The following is a 1623-nucleotide window of genomic DNA, read 5'->3' on the forward strand; positions in this document are numbered from 1 at the left end:
CCCCAAATGCCGATCTGCCGTACTACGTTGGGCTGGCAGTAACAGACTTGGAGACAGCTATTGGCCCCGCCATGCTGATACAGAATCGGCAAAACCAACGCCCATTCCAGACTGGATACGCTTTCCTCAGTTAGAGCTCTTAGTGTTAACTGCGACTCCGTCGTAAGCATGTCTGTTGCCGTTGCTGTAAGAGATAATACAAACTGGGGTTGAGCAGACTCAATGATCGTAAGCTCGTCGTTGTTCTCCCAGTCCTCATCGTGGCTCTCAGCACTTATATTGTGGTTGTCATCATCGTACGACGCACCACTGTCATCGCCTCCTTCATAACTATCCGGACTGTCCTGGCACGGTGGTACGCCAAGTTTTATTGTCACGGGCGGCGTGACACTGGCGCTCGCGCCGAATAGGGCCTTCAACCTGGAAAAGTCAGACCATATTACCTCTAGCTTCTTCGGGGTCGATAAAGTTCCTATCCTGATGTCTTTCTGCGTGAGCTCAAGCTCGTCTCAGCGTCACTTGCGTTTAAGCGTTCTCTTAAAACGCTGTATTAATGTACGACATCACTGCTGGATGTTGCGGTCTGAAAGCTTCTGAAGCGCAGGAATTATCAATTTGGGTCAGCAGATGTGTTGGGAACGCCTAAAATGCATCCACCGTTTTTACTTAAGGTTTTACACCAATGCTCGTTTTCCCACTGTGCTGTAAGTTGATTCCAAGTTGGACGTGAGTTCCAATACGTCCACTATGGTGCGATAGTCGTTGCTGGAAAAGTGAACGTTCGACACAGCGCTCTGGTCGGCTCCCTTGCTCATCGTACAGGTGACGATATTTGTCGACCAGCTATACACGACATGTTTGAATACAAAAAATACAAGCTTGCGGTAGCACAACAGTTCTTACCTAAATAAGTGACAAAGCGAAGAACCGCAAAAGCGATGAATGAGAGAAGAGAGAGTGACGGAAAGAACTGAGGGAGGTTGGGAGCAAGGGAAACCTCAGTTGTTAAAGCTGTGCTTACTTTTTAATCAGCCACATTCGGAGGTGGCTTGCTTAAAAGCAAGACGTAAGCAAAAAAAAAAAGAAGAAGAGAAACAGTATCTGGAATCCCAAAAATTAAGCAGCATTTTTGTAACGTTCGACTCCCCTTAAATAGAGAGTTTCTGTTATAAATTTCTTTGACGATTGACGAGGGAATGACCATTACCTTTTTCTGCTTAATTATACTCATACGTATTATCTTGTAATGTCGTTCTATCACCTTAGACAAACTGTAAAAAGCTCCAAAGAACCCTCCATCAAGGAATAAGCCCAAGAAATGATGGTGAAGATTGCGCTCTTAAAGTTTGAAGGAATTTAGAACTGAAACCACCGGATAGTACGGTGTTGTCAACCCGAAATAATTGATATATGAATCTGGTCGGTTTGCAATGATTATTATTGGCATTTGTGAATGTCTAATTCTCAGAAGCATACAATTTTATACTGTAATCAACAGAGTATTGTGATATTGCTAAGAAAAAAAGCTCGTTATTGGACTCGTGCGTATTGCAATGATCTTTAGGACTAAAAAGGTTATACAATCCAATTTTATTTTTAGTTTTGATCCCTGGTGCAAATGAT

At 43.4% G+C, this 1623-nt stretch overlaps 1 protein-coding gene across 1 annotated transcript; it reads right to left on the reverse strand.

Moving 5' to 3' along the window:
* Nucleotides 1–563: 563 nt before the first annotated feature.
* On the reverse strand, nucleotides 564–815 carry PPTG_21915 (hypothetical protein; the record flags this gene model as incomplete). The annotated part of the gene is made up of 2 exons (XM_008900617.1): nucleotides 564–593; nucleotides 681–815. 2 exons carry the CDS (start codon nucleotides 813–815, stop codon nucleotides 564–566), a joined length of 165 nt encoding a protein of 54 aa, XP_008898865.1.
* Between the last annotated feature and the right edge of the window lie 808 nt (nucleotides 816–1623).

Source organism: Phytophthora parasitica (assembly GCF_000247585.1).
Source record: "Phytophthora parasitica INRA-310 unplaced genomic scaffold supercont2.9, whole genome shotgun sequence".
Classification (NCBI taxonomy): domain Eukaryota; phylum Oomycota; class Peronosporomycetes; order Peronosporales; family Peronosporaceae; genus Phytophthora; species Phytophthora nicotianae.